Source organism: Typopeltis vanoorti, chromosome 6, assembly GCF_054136105.1.
Source record: "Typopeltis vanoorti isolate ZY-2024b chromosome 6, IOZ_Tvanoo_1.0, whole genome shotgun sequence".
Lineage (NCBI taxonomy): Eukaryota > Metazoa > Arthropoda > Arachnida > Uropygi > Thelyphonidae > Typopeltis > Typopeltis vanoorti.
In genome coordinates, this window is record NC_143554.1 from 99,726,560 (window position 1) to 99,742,444 (window position 15,885).

At 37.2% G+C, this 15,885-nt stretch overlaps 1 protein-coding gene across 1 annotated transcript in view; it reads right to left on the reverse strand.

Annotated features, from left to right (window-relative positions):
- cert (ceramide transfer protein) overlaps positions 1–15,885 on the reverse strand; it is a 210,772-nt gene that overhangs the window by 119,781 nt on the left and 75,106 nt on the right. Inside the window, exon 4 of the mRNA XM_090395057.1 lies at positions 7,514–7,618. Within this exon, the coding sequence (XP_090251183.1) occupies positions 7,514–7,618 (105 nt within the window). The remainder of the gene's footprint in view (positions 1–7,513; positions 7,619–15,885) is intronic.

Here is a 15,885-nt window from a genome sequence, read left to right on the forward strand (position 1 = left end):
TCGCCAGGGAACCAGTGCGAACAGCGAAAAGTCAGCCACTGGAACAAATCTGAAAACAAACCCCAACTCAACATCACCAGAGTTAAAGATAGGTACTATCAACGTAAGAAGCCTGAATGGCAAAGAAATGCAGCTAGCTGAGGAAATAGATAAGTACCAGATCGACATAATAGGGGTGACTGAAACAAAAAAGACCAAAACTGGTGAGATCTTTCTAAGCAATAAATACAAAATGTTATATTCAGGCAATGACAATCAAGGAAAAGAAGGAGTAGCCATAGTATTCAACACAAAATACGAAGCTAATCTTCTTGAATGGCAGTCAGTCTCAAGTAGAGTAATGTGGGCAAATATGAGAATGGGGAACTGGACAATGAGACTTATTTGTGCCTATGGTCCCACAGAAGGTTCTACTAAGGTAGAAGTGGAGGAATTCTTTGACGCTCTAGAAAAAGCAACTGACACAATGAAAAAGGAAAAGTTGGTCCTTGTTGGGGATCTAAATAGAAGAGTAGGAAATGATTGCGAGACATACAAAAATATTTTGGGAAAATTTGGAGAAAAGAGCAAAGCTAATAATAATGGCAAATATCTGTTGGATTTCTGCTCAGGACATGGACTGGTTATTACTAACACCATGTTCCAACATAAAAATGTGCACAAATTCACATGGAGAGAAGAGGTTAGGAATAAGAAAAGTCTCATTGACTATGTTATTGTTGATAGTGATGTCTTCTCCCTAGTGCAGGACACCAGAGTGTACAGAGGATTTGAAATTGGAAGTGATCACTATTTAGTCTTGAGCAGGATAAAATTGAATTTCATATTGAAAAGAATAACATGTAAGAAAGTTTTAAAGCGAATAAAAGTTGAGCAGCTCTCAGATGTGAACTGTAGACTAAAATACAGAAAGATTATTGAAGAAAAAATGATAGAGTTTGAGAACAGGAATCAAACCTTGGAGATTCAGCGGCAAACTCTGAAGAAAACATTGATTGATTCTGCCAGAGAGGCATGTGGTGAGGTTGTGTGCAAGGATAAAAAAATCAGAACTCCCTGGTGGACACAGGAAGTTAAAGAAGCAGTGAAGGAAAAGAAGAAAGCATATCAAAAGTTCCTGGCAAATAAGTCAGCTTTTACTCTTACAGAATACAGAGACAAATGTAAGAAAGCTAAACAGTGTGTAAAACTAGCTAAACAAAAGTCATGGCAGGACTTTGGCATGAATATAGAAAATAAATATCAAGAAGGTGGCAAAATATTCTGGAGGTTGTTGAAGCTTAGGAATGGAGGAAAGAGTGCTGTAAAAGGAGTTAGAGATGATAAAGGTGACATGAAAACAAGAGAAAAAGATATCCTTGAAGTATGGAGTAATTACTTTGAAAAACTGCTAAATGAAACAAGCAGTGATGACAGCACAGTGATAAAAAACACTGACCAGGCATGCAGTCAGGAATACATATCCATACTTGAAGTAGAAAAAGCCATCAAAGGCTTGAAATGTGGAAAGGTAGCAGGAGTGGATGATATTCGACCAGAAATGCTCAAGTATGGTGGTATAAGAGTCTTACAGTGGCTGCACTGCATAGTTCAGAAAGTCTGAACAGAGGGACGAATTCCTGATGATTGGAGTAGAGCTCTCATAGTACCCATATATAAAAAGGGAAATAAAACTGAATGTGAGAATTACAGAGGTATTTCCCTACTGAGTGTTCCTGGCAAGATCTATGCAAGTATACTTGAGAAACGGTTGAGAAGAATTGTGGAAGAAAAGCTGGGTGAAGAACAAGCTGGATTCAGGCCAAACAGAGGCTGTCAGGATCAGATCTTCACTTTACGACAAATAGTCGGGAAAGCATGGGAATATAACAAAGATCTGTATTTAAGTTTTGTCGATTTGGAAAAGGCATATGACAAGGTGCCAAGAGAGAAGTTATTCAATACGCTGCAGTTATATGGTGTCAATGGGGCATTATATCAAGCAATACTTAGTCTGTATTTGAGTTGTAAGTCAGCAGTTAGAATTGAAGTACAGGAAGATGGTTTAATGTTAAATCTGGTGTGAGACAAGGATGTACATTATCCCCTCTGTTATTCATTATCTATATTAATCACATTATGAAGGAAAGTAGTATTAGACATGATATCAAAATTGGAGATGTTAATGTCAGCTGTTTGCTTTATGCGGATGATGTTGTACTTCTAAATAAATCCGCTACAAGTCTGCAAGATTCTCTGACTAAATTGAATAACTGTTGTAATAGATATGGTATGAAGTCAGCATTAAAAAGACAAAGACAATGAAAATAGGCAGAATCATTGAAAATGTCAACTGTGTTGTGAATGGAGAACCTGTGGAACAAGTAAAACATTTCAGCTACTTAGGCACAATTTTTAGTGAAGATGGTAAATTAAATATAGAAATAGACAACAGAATCAGCAAAGCTGGTATGGTGGGAAGTCAATTGAATAAATTCATATGGAATAAGAGAGAAATTAGTCGGAACACTAAATTAGCTGTATACAAAACAGTGTTCAAACCAGTTTTAACTTATGGATCTGAGAGCTCGGTCAGAAGTAAAGCACTTGACCAAAGACTAGAGACTGCAGATATGAGAGTCCTGAGAAAGATTAGAGGCATGAAAAGATGGCATCAATGGCAATATCATATTAAAACTGAGGATATTAGGAAAGAACTTGGCATTGTCAGCATCCAGGAATGTGTTAGCAGAGCTAATCTCAGGTGGTATGGTCACTTAAATAGAATGGGAGAGAAAAGATTAGCAAAACAAGTGTTCTCTGCCAGGTTGGCAGCAAAACGACCCAGAGGAAGACCAAGATATAGGTGGATTGATACGGTACAAAGTGCCTTAGACGATAGAAATATAAGATCTGATAATGTTGGAGTCTTGACAAGTAACAGACTGATTTGGAGGAAAATTGTAGATAGGAAGTTAGTAATGATGTAATTTTTTGATGTAGTATTATGATATCCTGTACACCCCTTGAGTGTACATGGCAGGAATTTGATGATGATGATAATGAAGTGCCTTAATATGTAATGTGGTCACCTCACCCCTCAGAGCTATACAGCGCTCACAATGATGTTTCATATCGTTCATAATGGTGTCCAAGAGCTCAGTTGTAATAAGTGTTGCTCCAGCAAAAGCTCTCCTAAGTTCCTCAAGGTTTTGGGGAAAGGGATTAACATATGCTCATATGTATGATAGTCTCTTCAAGAAGAGACTATTATATGTATGAACATTATCATCTTGTAGGATAAATGTTTCCCCTATCGCATCTGCATACAGACAAACAAAAGGGTCCAGGGCCTTGTCTCTGCAATTTTCAGCATTCATGGTGAAAATTTTAATGGTGTATGTGCTAGGAAGCACATACAGGTCAGTGCATCCACCCAATGAGATGCCTCCCCAAACCATCAACACTACCTCTACCATAAGTGTCCCTTTTGTGGATATTAGAAGGATGATGTGTCCTCAGTTCTCTGCAGATCACATGCCTAAGTACTGCTTTAATGAGCAATCAGGACTAACTGCAAACAATTGATGCCACTGGTCTTGGGTCATGTTGACATGGAGCCTGGCCCATTTCAAACATTCTCTCCTGTTGCATGGAAATAGAAGCATGCAGAATATCGATCACCTAGCATACAGACTACCTTCATGAGGCCCTCTGCACAAGAAGAAAAAGATATCAATGTCTCTGTAGCTGATGAGAAATCACATTGTAACTGATTCATGGTAACACTCTCCTGCTTTGATGAGCAGATAATCTGAGGTATCCATCGCCAACTGTGATTATAGCCTGTGGTCTTCCTTCACTTATCTCCGGGATGCCTTTTGGAACTCTTGCAATTGTTCTACAATGAACAAGTATGAACCACAGAATGACTGATATGCAACCATCTGGTTACATCTACCTGACTGGCTGGTCTTTAGTCACGCAAAGGCTTGTTACCTGAATTCATCAGTTAAATGATGCCTTGCAGTTATCCAAGAATTTTATTTTCCCTCCAGACATGAAATGGAAAACCACTCCAAATGACTGTTTTTATGCAGGAGTTTGGAGTGGTTTTTCTATTTGCATTCACCACTGACAGCAGCACTCATTTGTATATGACAACCAGACTTGGCATCAATTTTTCCAAAATGTGCCTGACTTTCATATTTTTTTTCCCCTTTTCCTCTTGAGTTATCATGATTTTTCTCTTTGTCCATAATTTATGGAAACCATCATATGTTCTACATGATACTTTCTGAAAGAAAGTGAATGTGTTAGATCTAATATTCCATGTCAGAGATTGTCACTCTGCCATTTGTTTAAAATTTGTGCTCCAGAATTATCACCCATTCTATATTACCTATGAGTCAGCCATCAAACAACTGCCCTACTATACTCACCTCAATCCTCTTGAAAACAATATAGGTCATAACTATAAATTTCTTCAATACATGGAGACATGCCAATTAGTGATCAACAGTATGGATTACACTATTCCCATTTCACATATCTAGCAAAATCTTATCCTATAAGTTTTGGCAAGACTGGAGAAACTCACATGGCCACTCTTGCCAGTGAGCGAAATTCAATCAGGTCTGGAATAGGGCTATGCTAAATGCTAAAGCCACTATATTATGGTCTTCCCTTCATAACTATTAATAATGGATTGTTTCCTCTCTTTGAATTTATCTATCACTGCTGTGCCACACTAGGGCTCTGGGCTTTGTGCTTCCACTCACACTCTTCTTTCTATACATTCATGTCCTTCTTGCACCTCACTGATCCCAAAACCTATCCAGTTTTACTAATGATGGATTTTACTCCTCTTCCATAAACTGCCAACAGTGATTGGCTTGCCATTCTCGAAAGGGTTAAGGAATAATCTAGTGAACTTTAATTCTATCAAAACACAGTCCTGTCTTATTTCTCTTCAGAAAGAGCTCACTTTACTTTCCTCTTACACTCTTGATATTACTCAGATCTCCAAACACAAGGTTTCTCTTCTTGGGTTGGCATACCTCTAGCTTTTCCTGGCACAAACACATTACAGTCATAGTTCAGGCTTCAAAACAATTTAGTGTCCATTTCTGTTACACTATGTTTTAAGATACAAGTAAATGCTATATGAATCCCAAATCCATCTAATTTCACAATACTTCTCAGATTTGAGATAGAATACCAAAAAAAATTTCCATTAGAGCTTTTGCTCTATTCAGAAATCTGCTTAATAGATGACCCCCCCTCCTCCTTTCATAGATTCCCTCCAATCAATTTCTCAAAGATGCTCTGTTTCTGGTCTTTTCTATGAGTATTTTCAGGGGTGCTGCTCTTTGCCAAACTGGCCACCACCATTTCTCCACTTTACTTTAAACACACAAATACATGAGCATCTGCTACTTAGCATCCAGTGTTGATTCAGATTCAAATTAATTCAACTAACTTCACATCTTCTACGAAAAAACTGTTGATCTCTAATATTTTAGAGAAAACTACAGGGCCAAAGGTGAGTTCATTGGTTTGCCAGTAGACTTCTCTCTTCTTTTTGAAATGGGCAGAATATAGGCCTGATATGTATAGGGACAACATAGGATAAGTATTATTTCAGGAACACCTTTTGAATAAAACTACACACACCATCAGGACTGGAAGACTCATAATGCACGGTTTCTGGTATGGGAGTTAGTGATTTGCCTTAGTAATTTATGCAACAAAAGAATAATAACAGGTCAAGCTTTATCTTCATGCATTATTGCAGTATTGACACTTGGTTGAAAAAGATGAAGCACAACTTCTGCTTATCTTTGCTTAAGCAGAAGTTGTGCCTGATGGCTTTTTCAAGGACAAAAGGCATGACTGCCATTTGTAGGAAGTGAATTTCTGCATTTGGCCCTTTCAAAGTTAATTTGGATTTTTTGATGATTGTTTTGCATTTCATGTGCTTTAGTGTAAACTTAGAATGAGACTCTAGTTCTTATCTCAAACCACATACAGTATGATGAATTTTAACGTGTTGTTAAACAATGTCTTGAATGATGGGCAGAAATTTTGAACAGACTGAGAATGAAGACTTCATTCCAGTGAAAATAACTTTGATAACTCACCCAGAACAAGTGTTCAGATCAGCAAAGTGGTGATAGTGATTTAGCCAATGAAAAGAAGGAGAGAAGTCGGTGAGGTTACCACACCTAGTGCTGTTGCATTAGCAAAGGACAGAGGTTGAAAATGGCTGAGGAAAGGGAGTGTCTGAGTCAGTGAGTTGAGTGAGTGAATATCAAGTGAGCAAAGAGGTGACCACCGAAGTATATTCGGAAAGAGGATTGGTTAAGAAAGATCAAGTGTATTAGGAGAGTTGGTATTCTGGTTAATAAATAATTTGCATTAGATTGCATACAGCAAATACCTCTGCATCTCGTTCAGCTTGGTTGGTGGATTTAAAAAAGGGAAAGCTAAAGTTGTGGACATTAACACATTCCTGCGAGGCTATGTTGTACATCAAGCAAGCACATTTCTACAAACCGTTCATTACTTGCTTTTGAAAATTTGCATTATATAAATCAATTGAGTTCTGCCATAATTCAGGTTTTATTATTTTTTCGCTAACTGCTAATAGGTGAGACCTGTATAGCCCTATGGAAATGGTGTTTGAATCCATAGTGCTAGGCTGCACTGCCCGAAGAAAGATTGTTCTAAATTTGATTCTAGTCACTGACTACAGAAACTTTTTCTAAGTCTTTCATCAAATGATTCTTGAGTTAGTCAATCTCCCAGAAGCTTGGGTTTTTAAATCTCACAACTCACACTATTTCAGACACGGTATTGTGTTAGGGACAGCAGTTTTCTGTTTAAAATCAGTGATAGTCTTTGGCCAGCTATCTCTGAGTGGCTAAAAGTGAACCAGCTTCCACATAGGTCTCCAAAAGTTAGGGCTAACAACAGACTCACCTACTTCTTTGGGAGAATAAAAAGGCATTGGCAGATAATTTCCAATAGAGCTCAGACGTGTTAAGTTAGTGAAAGGAATGGGAATCAAATTATTTTTGGGGAAAACTGCTCTTCCTACTCATTTCTGAAAAGGTGTGTAATGTATTGTTCTGTTAATGTTCTGTTCTGCATCTTGTGGCAAGTCTTGTCTTTTTTTGCATACATCAATCTATAACAGATTGCAATTAGCTTGGATGGCTACAAAAAAAAATGTTTTGAACCTCTATATAAGATTAAGTATTCTCATATTAAATGATATGCACATAAATAATCTTTTTGGGTTGGCTACTTTATAATATATTAGATAGAATTCCATATCCTTGTAATCAGTTATAATCAATTTTGCAGTATTAAAGAGAAAATTCAGGCATGTATATTATAAACACACACACACACACACACACACACACACACACACACACACACACACACACACACACACACACACACACAAAGATAAGTAAGATGTCTATACTGTAAAACAGATGTTCAAATCAGTTTAAATGATTACCTTTAAACCTGTGATGTACTGGAGAGTCCTGAGGTTTGTTTTCATTTGGAATGGAAGTATCTCTCAGAGTATCATTCTCTTCAATGTCATAGTCTATTTCATCCACTGCAATTACAAGAAAAAAATTATGTTAATAATAAAAAGTTATGAAACTCATAACTTACTTTAATTTCAACAGTATTACACCAAACAAAACTAAATTATAAAAGGGTGTTTAATAACTGGCTTATATTTCCCTGGATTCAAACAAGTATCTGCAGAGCAAAACAATGTTACAGTTTACAAGTGACAATGAGTAAGCAAAACAATTCAAATTGTAATGGACAAAAGAACTAAAGTTCTAATTTGATTCTCCTCTAATGCTGAATAAAATAAGTATTAGTGAGTAGAAGTTGATCTTAAAATGACAGTCTCCCAAATGATTGATGTCTCATGTAATGTGCTTTGGCCCAAGCATGTTTAAATGCTATGGAGCTTGTTATGGTAGGATATCTAGAAAATATATCCAATGCTCTATCTTGATTTTTTTTTTTTTGGCTGCTTGGCACTTTCAGTTGCACCAAAAATTTGGATGGAGCAGAAATCAGGATGATGTTTTTGGAATTGTTAATGTGGCTGCATGGACAATACAATCTGCGACATACTTCACTAATAGGTATTTGGCTGACTGCTTCAGTATTAAATATTGCAAGATGGGAAAATATATTCCAGTCAGACTGGTCCATTTCCCACATAGGCATCCCATGTAGGAGGACATTGTTCCTGTGAAGACAGTGCTGATAAGAGAAAGGATCACTTCCAGGCATGTTTTCAAAAACATCCCACGTGAGCAGGAAAAAAAGAATGGAACAGATCATAAGATCGATTGCCAGATAAGAACTGGTAGGCATATGGAAGAAGGTATTTGTTCGTTATTAATAAGGGAGAGGTCATTGTCGTTAAACATTCATTCAATGACACAATGCCTATTCGTGTTGGCACTACCCCACAGAGTGTTATGTCCATTAAGGTCGCCCATTGGGACTAAGGGCAGAGGAAGTTGCATTATGAGATTGAGTTTCATTTCATTTAATTCAGAAGCTGGCAGTAAATATATATAGCATACTGTGATTAAAAATCCCACAGAGAGGCAAAATGCTACTGCTTTCAGAGCAGTATTAAGCTGAATATGATGGAAAGGGGTATGACTGCCCACGAGAATAGCTACTCGACTATGTACAGGGCCATCTCCAGTTCTAACTATAGAATAACATGTATGCCATAGTAAATAACTTTTTTTATTATGTAAATATGTCATCTTATATATCATGAGACATCAGTACAACTAACAAACAACAACAGAAATTGAATTAAAAAAATAGTAGTGCACATGCTTAAATTGTAATCCCTCCACATACACACACACAGTCATGTGTTCATGGATTAAAAACTACTAGGCCGAAATTTAAATTACTTCAATTTAATTAAAATATAGCAGATAAATTATTGAATACAATTGAGGATAACAATTTCCCAAACTTTTGGAATAGTAAGAGAGAGTCATTTTGATTAATATTAGGTCTCTGAAGTAAGACTTCAGCACTTTCTTTATATAACTGTTCATGTTTATATGTGGATCGAGTGAGTGTGCTAGAGAAAGTGTTGCTGGATGAAAGTATGGTGTGTGGACAGGCTGCACTCCTCAGGATATTCAATTTCTGTTGTTGTTTGTTAGTTGTACTGATGTCTCGTGATATATAAGATGACATATTTACATAATAAAAAAGTTATTTACTATGGCATACATGTTATTCTATAGTTAGAACTGGAGATAGCCCTATACATGGTCGATGCATGCCAGAGATCAGAAGGAAGAGATGAAGAGAAAAATCAGGAGAGTGGTACTGAAGAGACAGAAGTGCTTGGCAGTGAAAACAGTAGTAGTGTGTGAGAGAGGATGAGAGAACAGGAAAAGGGGTGAGGGGGCTTGGGTGGACAGGGAGACATGGCATAGAGAGAGTGAATGTTGAAAGTGATTTTTCTATATTGCAATGTGGGTGGAGAAGTGAAGACTGAGCAGGTATATGTGGTAAGCAGTGATAAAGGTGATTTGGCAGGTATAGTGGAGAAATCACACCCAACATATAGCTTGGATAGGACTGGCTATAGACCTAAAAATGAACTGTTGTGTTTGTTTACAAATGCCAGAAGTATCAGAAATAAAGGGGATGAAATGGTTTCAGTGATTGAGTTTATTCACCCCAAATCATTGGAATAAGTGAAACATAGTTGAATGAAGATGATATTATAACAGGAATAGAAGTGGAAGGGTACAGTATTTTTTGTGAGGATAGAAAAGGCAGGAAGGGAGGAGGAGTGCTGCTGATGATAACAGGCGAATTAAATCCACATAAAGTAGACATGAAAGGGGGGGGGAAATAGTGGCAGTGATTATGAGGCAGTGTGGTGTAACGTGGAGATTGAGAGGAAGACATATTTAGTTGGATGTTGCTATAGGTCTGGGAATGTGGAAGGTGGTGATGAAGAAATGTATAAACAACTTGGATTAGTGAACAAAGGAAGGATAATTATCATGGACGATTTTAATTATGGTGGTATAGATTGGAATGAAGAGATAGCATTTGGGAATAAGGAAAATGAATTTCTCGAGTTCTTCAGAGATAACTATCTCAGGCAGCATGTAAAGAAAGGCAAGCGAGGATCAAGAGTTCTAGATCTCATCATTTCATTAGAGGATATAATTGTTAGAGGGGTTTCACATTTTCCTCCAGTTGGTAAAAGTGATCATGAAGTAATCACCTGTGTTTTGGCTAGTCATATGCAGACTTTTGCGAGGAAAGGATATATGTGGAATTATAAGGCTGGTGATTATGACAAGCTTAGGAGACAACTTAGAGCTCTAACATGGAACGAGGAGTTGAGTGGTAAGAAAATAAATGCTGCATGGGAACTTACAAAGACCCTAGAGGGTTTTTTTTTTTTTTTTTTTTTTTTTTTAAGATATGTGGCAAGTAGAAGGAAGAATGATCATGGAAAGATGAAGTTAAGAAATGAAAGTGGTAGAATGGTAACTGCTGCAGAAGACATTGTTGAGGTATTCAGTGATCAATTTATGAGGGTGTTTCATCCTGATCAGGGTGGAATCTTCAGGAACTTAAGTGTAGAGGACATAGGAGAGGATAACTTAATTGTGAGTGAGCAGTAGGTATTTGAGGAAATAAATAACCTTAATGTTAATAAGGCAATAGGATTTGATGACATCACCATGCATCTTAAGGGAATGTTCCAGGAAACTGGCAATAGCATTGGCATGCCTGTTTAATAAGTTTTGCAACAGCACAGGTTAAAATTGTTCCACTGCATAAAGGCAGTGATAAGACTGTAGCTTCAAATTATAAGCCGGTCTGTATATCTGGAGTTGTGGTGAAGGTCCTGGAGAGATTGGTGAGAAATAGGATACAGAAATGGGTTGATAACAGCAACATTCTCTGTGGTCATCAGCATGGGTTTATTAAGAGGAGATCATGTTTCACTAACTTACTTATGTACTATAATAAGGTGACAAATACCTTGGACAAGGGAGATGCACATATAGTGATACTTGGATTTTGCTAAAGCTTTTGATACTGCCACATGACAAGCTCTTAAATAAATTGAAACAGATGGGATTGGATAACAGACTTCTGTGTTGGATCAGTGACTGGCTGTCGGATAGGTATCAGAAAGTTGTATATGGGGGTGCAGTATTGCGAAAGAGAAAGGTCACCAGTAGTGTGCCACAGGGGTCAGTTTTGGGGCCATTGTTGTTCAATTTGGATGTTAATGATATTGGGGTTGGGTTTAACTAGTGATATCCAGCTGTTTGTGGATGAAGAAAAACTGGGGAAAATGCACAGTCAGGCTGATGTTAATGCCTTACAAGAGGACTTGAATAAATTGCATGAATGGGCAGGTAAGTGGAACTGTCAGTTCAATGTTGTCAAGTGTAAGGTTTTGAGATTTGGTAAGTAACAATGGGATGCAAATTATACACTTAGTGGGGAAACTTTAACAGAAGTAGAGGACATGAGACATCTAGGAGTGATGGTGGATAAGGACCTGAAATTCAGGGGCCACATTGCACAAGTTGTGAAGGCATCACATCGAATAATGGCAATGATGCAGAGGACCCTAACATGCAGAAATAGAGAGGTTATGATTCCATTATATAAGGCCATGATCAGGCCTCATATGGATTATTGTGCAGAGATTTGGTCGTGGGTTTGTTATCAGGTAGACATGGAAGAGATTTTTCATAGAATGGGAGAGGGGAGAAGAACAAGAGGCCATTGCTGAAAACTGTATAAAGGAGAGTGTGAGCAAAGGAATGAGAAGCAGGTTCTTCGCATGGAGGGTGGTTGGTGAGTGGAATGCCTGAGTGTGTTGTGGATGTGGACACATTGAATCAGTTTAAGACCAGCGTCTTAAACTAATTGTTGGATGAGCATTGTATGCAATAGTGAGCACCTCCCACGATGAGTCTCTGACTCCATGGAGGTCAAATGTTAATAATAATCAATGTAGTAACTTGGCGTTTTGCCACTGGATCCTGTGGTTAGCATTTTCGATTCCATGTTGCAAGGCCAGATTTTGAGGTTTGATAAGGCAGATGTAGTCCTGATATTCATAGATATGTTTATTTATAAATCTTCCTGTTTGTCCATAGTAAGACAAGTTACATGATCAAGGTACTTGGTATATGGATCCAATGGCAAAATTACTAAAATATTTAGGTAAATTTTGGTAATTTTTTTTACAATGGAACTGCATGGGTTTTGCCAGAATATTGATGATATTAGGACACCTGCTGCAGAAACACAAACAGAGAAATACAAACCCAATAAGGGCAACTTTTTTGTATTTCTTTCTCATCTTTCCACTTCTAACGTGCACAGGAGTACGCCAGATGATCTCCCTGATAGTTTACATATTTAGCTTTCTTGGCAGATGTAAGCTTTTTACTACCATATCTGGCACAGGTGGCAGAGCCACGACAGGCAGTTTAGGCATGTCAATATTTCTGGAATTTGAAGCATTTTAGTGGATTAGGTATGTATAGTCTAACAGGACATAAATTTTATTTTTATTACTTTTATTAAGGTTATTATATCAGCAGAAAACTTTACAATTGTTTCTTACAACTAATAATGCAATCCTGTCAACTCAGCTGCAACCAAGACATGAGCTAGTAAGCACATGCTACATGACTCATTCTTGTGATTCATGTTTTAAATGTAGTTACTGTTAGCTACCTGATGATATCCTGGTTACATATGATGAAATATACTGGAAATTTTGAATACAATTTTATAAATATTACTTTTTATCACTATCTTTGCAGGTCATATGGTCTCAGCACAATCCCACACTGACAATTCAGTCGGACCTTCCATCTAAAATTTTTATTCTTTGGAATTAATTGCCTCTGCTCTCCCCGTCCCTCAGGCTTCTTGCCCATTCCAAAATATAAATCACTAACATAAATGCAATATTATCTTAATGAGCCACTTGCAACCTAAATGTAATCTTAAGTAATCCTTCTGTATGTAGAAAGTCAGTAAAGCAAGTACAGAACTTATGTAATTCAAATTGTAACAGACAAAAGACCTCAAGTCCTAATTTGGCACCCTCTAATGCTGTAAATAAGAATTAACAGTTATGTTGATCTTAAGATGACTGTCTCAAATTCCTTGCAGATTAATGCAGCCATATTTGTTAAAGTTAGGAGGAATGCTTCATAGCCATTACTGACTCTAAAAATAGTTTCTCTTACCTGTAAGAACTATGTAGCACAGTGGTTTACTTCCAGTTATTTCTGTGTGAAAGGGGGTGTCCAAAGCATGGGCCAACTAGTACTGCCTTGTCACAATGATGGCAGCAAACATATTTGTGTTCTCTAAGGCAAAATTAATGGATTTGCTTGAAAAAAAGATAGTGAACCATCTGAAAGGCCATTGGCCCTGTGGGCCAGACACTTAGGATTGCTTTGTAACTCGCCTTAACAGCCAACACCTCAAAATTTACTTCATATCAGAAAAAGAAACAAATAACTGTCTGTCTTATCTCGACACATTCATTACTTGCCTTTCAGAGGTTCAACTATCTTTTTCTATTCACAGAAAGTCAACACTACTGGAAGATATCTACATAAACAAATCACATCATCCAGCCCCCACAGTATGGAATCCTCAAAACACTAATTCAGAGAGCCAGTGCTAGTTGTTTTAGTGATTTAGCCGCTGCCACAGAATTCAACTATCTTCATCACATGTTTTTGGCCAATGGCTAAAGCTCGCCACAAAACATAAAATATTGCATGCTCCCACTTCCCCCTCTTCCCAAACACATGAAAGCAAAACACCACTATTCTTATTCTACATATCTAGGGTATATCCAAAAAAAGATAGCCAAAGTACTAATAAAATATAATCTTTATATCACATTCAAACTTGATTAAATTAGCAACTCAATCTCTCTCCTAAAGACAAATTCCATCCTCTAGCATATTTTGGAATGAATGAAGTGCCCTGTAATTGTAACTCGGCCTACTATGGACAGACAGGAAGACCTATCAACATCTACTTTGGAGAACACAAGAAATGCATTCTGCTATTATTATGGCAAGTCAGGATTAACTTTAACAAATATAGCTGCATTAATTTGTGAAAAATTTAGGAGACTGTCATCTTATAAGATCAACCAATTTCAACATGACTATAATAACCTCTTGTTTATGACATTAGAGGGTGCCAAATTTGAACTTTGGATCTCTTGTCCATTTGTGCACATCATAAAAAAAATCATACTTCCTTTTCCTTGACTGCCTCTTTAATTTACCAAATCCACCATGAAGTTCTATTCTTCTATATTTCATGGTGAACTCAGAAAAATTAAAGAGGCAGCCAAGGAAAAGAAAGTGTATCAAAAGTTTCTGGCAAGTAAGTTAGCATGTGCTGAGAGAATTATTATTATCTGAGACCTCCAGGAATCAAGGATTCATCAAGGGAGGCTATGCATCACCCACACCAGTTGTCATACCTTCTCTTCAACTCATTCACACTAGATGCATTCACCACGTCAACAGGCAAACTGTTCCACTCACTCATTGCTCTGTCAGAGAAAAAAAATTTAGCTCTTACCTCTTTCTTAATTGACAAACTTAATGTCCATGGACACACCTGTGTTCGCTCTCTCCACCTTCGATATAAATAATGAAAAATTTCTGAGAAACTAACACCTTTTAAGAAGTTTATAGACTTTTGAAAAGGTGTTATAGTCTAGAGTCCACGTACTCTCAGTCTGTCCTCATAATCTACATTCCATAATCCCAATATTACCTTTGTATCTCTTCTTGCACTGTTTCCACAAATTCTTTATCTTCTCTGAACCCAGGAGATGAAATCTGTGCACAGTAGTTCAGGTGGGATCTTGTCAAGACCTTGTAAAAATGCAAAACTACTTCCTTATTCTTACATGTCAATGCTTGTTTCAGCATAACAATTATCCTCTGAGTTGTACTTGCAATTTTTGCTGTGATCTTCGAACTTCAAATTCCTATCCACCATACTCCAAGATCCCTAGCCTGATCTGTTTCTTTTATCATAACACTTATAATATAATATGCTGTTGGAAATCTCATCATGCCAAAGTGTATAAGTTTACATTACTAACATGAATTGAGAAGATGTTATCATTTGACTACATTTCCACATTTCCCTATTCAAACCATTCTGTATGTGCTAGATATCAGTAGCATCCTTGACTGCCCTGCCTATCTTTGCAGCATCAGCAAATAATTGAACATCTGTCAGATCCTTCCCGATATCATATTAATGTATAGATTAAACACTCCGACAGATCCACACCCATCAGAATACTGAGATAAATGTAAGAAAACAAAGCAGTGCAGAAAAGTAGCTAAACATAAGTCACAGGAAGGCTTTGGTAAGCACACAGAAAATAAATATCTGGAAAGTGGCAAAATATTATGGAGGCTACTGAAAATAATTTCTAAGCTATTGGTCTTGCCAATAGCTTAGAAATGGAGAAAAGATGAAACCTGAAGATAAAGATATAGTGACATAGAAATACTATGGCATCCAGGCTTGCCAAGGGCACTGGGGTCAGAAAGTGCCAGTGACAGGATATTTTACAAATTATCAAACTGAAGGACTAAAAATGTGTACAGTTATGAATTTGCTAAGGACACTTAAAACTTAGCTATGCCACTGTAAAGATATTCTAGATGTCCACAGCAATTATGTTGAAAGTCTGCTAAATGAAACAAGCAGTGACAGCACAGTGGTAGAAAACATTTTAGAGGAGAAAAAAAA